The 890-nt window shown below is 52.5% G+C and overlaps 1 protein-coding gene across 1 annotated transcript in view; it reads left to right on the forward strand.

The window, feature by feature from the left end:
- Positions 1 to 548, forward strand: part of PLXDC1 (plexin domain containing 1) — a gene marked incomplete at its 3' end in the record, with an annotated part of 53,355 nt that extends 52,807 nt beyond the window's left edge. The window contains exon 11 of the mRNA XM_008573605.1: positions 467 to 548. Within this exon, the coding sequence (XP_008571827.1) occupies positions 467 to 548 (82 nt within the window). The remainder of the gene's footprint in view (positions 1 to 466) is intronic.
- Between the last annotated feature and the right edge of the window lie 342 nt (positions 549 to 890).

Below are 890 nucleotides of genomic sequence, written 5' to 3' on the forward strand. Positions count from 1 at the left end.
AAAACAAAACAAAACAAAAAAAATCCCTCTTAACCCCATGATTGTAGGAATTATAACTTCCTGACTGGGTGAGATCGCTTTGTACACACTTACAGCACCCTGTAATTTTCCTTCATAGACCTCGCAACACTTATAATTCTGTAGTTATTTTTGTTTGGTTATTTGTTTAGAGTCTGTCTCCCCATATCACCGTAAGTCCCAAGAAGGCAGGGTCCAGGTCTGCGGAAGCCCAGCACCAACTCAGGGCCTGACCCCCTGGTGATGGAAGGGAGGGAGGGAGGAAGGAAGGAAGGAAGGAAGTTAGGAATCAGGGCTGGACTCAAGTGAGGGTGGCACGGATGACCTCAAGGGTCCCCATTAATTCAGACGCTCCATTGTCTGTAAGGACCCAGAATTCAGGGATGGCACTCTCTGGAGCCTGTGGAGAGTCCCTGGTGCTGAGTGGCCTCTGCCTTCTGTCTTGCAGCCTGCCTGCAGCATCGGAGCTGCGACGCTTGCATGTCCTCGGACCTGACCTTCAACTGCAGCTGGTGCCATGTCCTCCAGAGGTTTGTGCACAGGGTCACCCACTGATTCCCATAGGCAGACCATGGAGGAGGGGTAGGGGGACAGCCCTGCTCCCAGCCTCAGGCTTCATTGCCCACAGTCTGCCAACATGAGGATCTCTCTGGCCAGTGCTACTCTGATCTGTAGGATAAGAATGTCACAGAAGTGAGTTTCTCCTTGAGGCTTGTGATTGATCAAGGTGACTGTGTGGCAGGATGGCCTGTGGTGACGTTAGGCTTCTGGAAAGTCGCTCAGGGATTCCAACTGCTGCACTCCCTCCTCACTGCCAGGAAGGGTTGGTTCATCCCAGAACAGGGCTCCTCAAAGAGTGGCCCACAGTTGTG

Source organism: Galeopterus variegatus, unplaced genomic scaffold (assembly GCF_000696425.1).
Source record: "Galeopterus variegatus unplaced genomic scaffold, G_variegatus-3.0.2 Scaffold938, whole genome shotgun sequence".
In the NCBI taxonomy this organism is placed as follows: domain Eukaryota; kingdom Metazoa; phylum Chordata; class Mammalia; order Dermoptera; family Cynocephalidae; genus Galeopterus; species Galeopterus variegatus.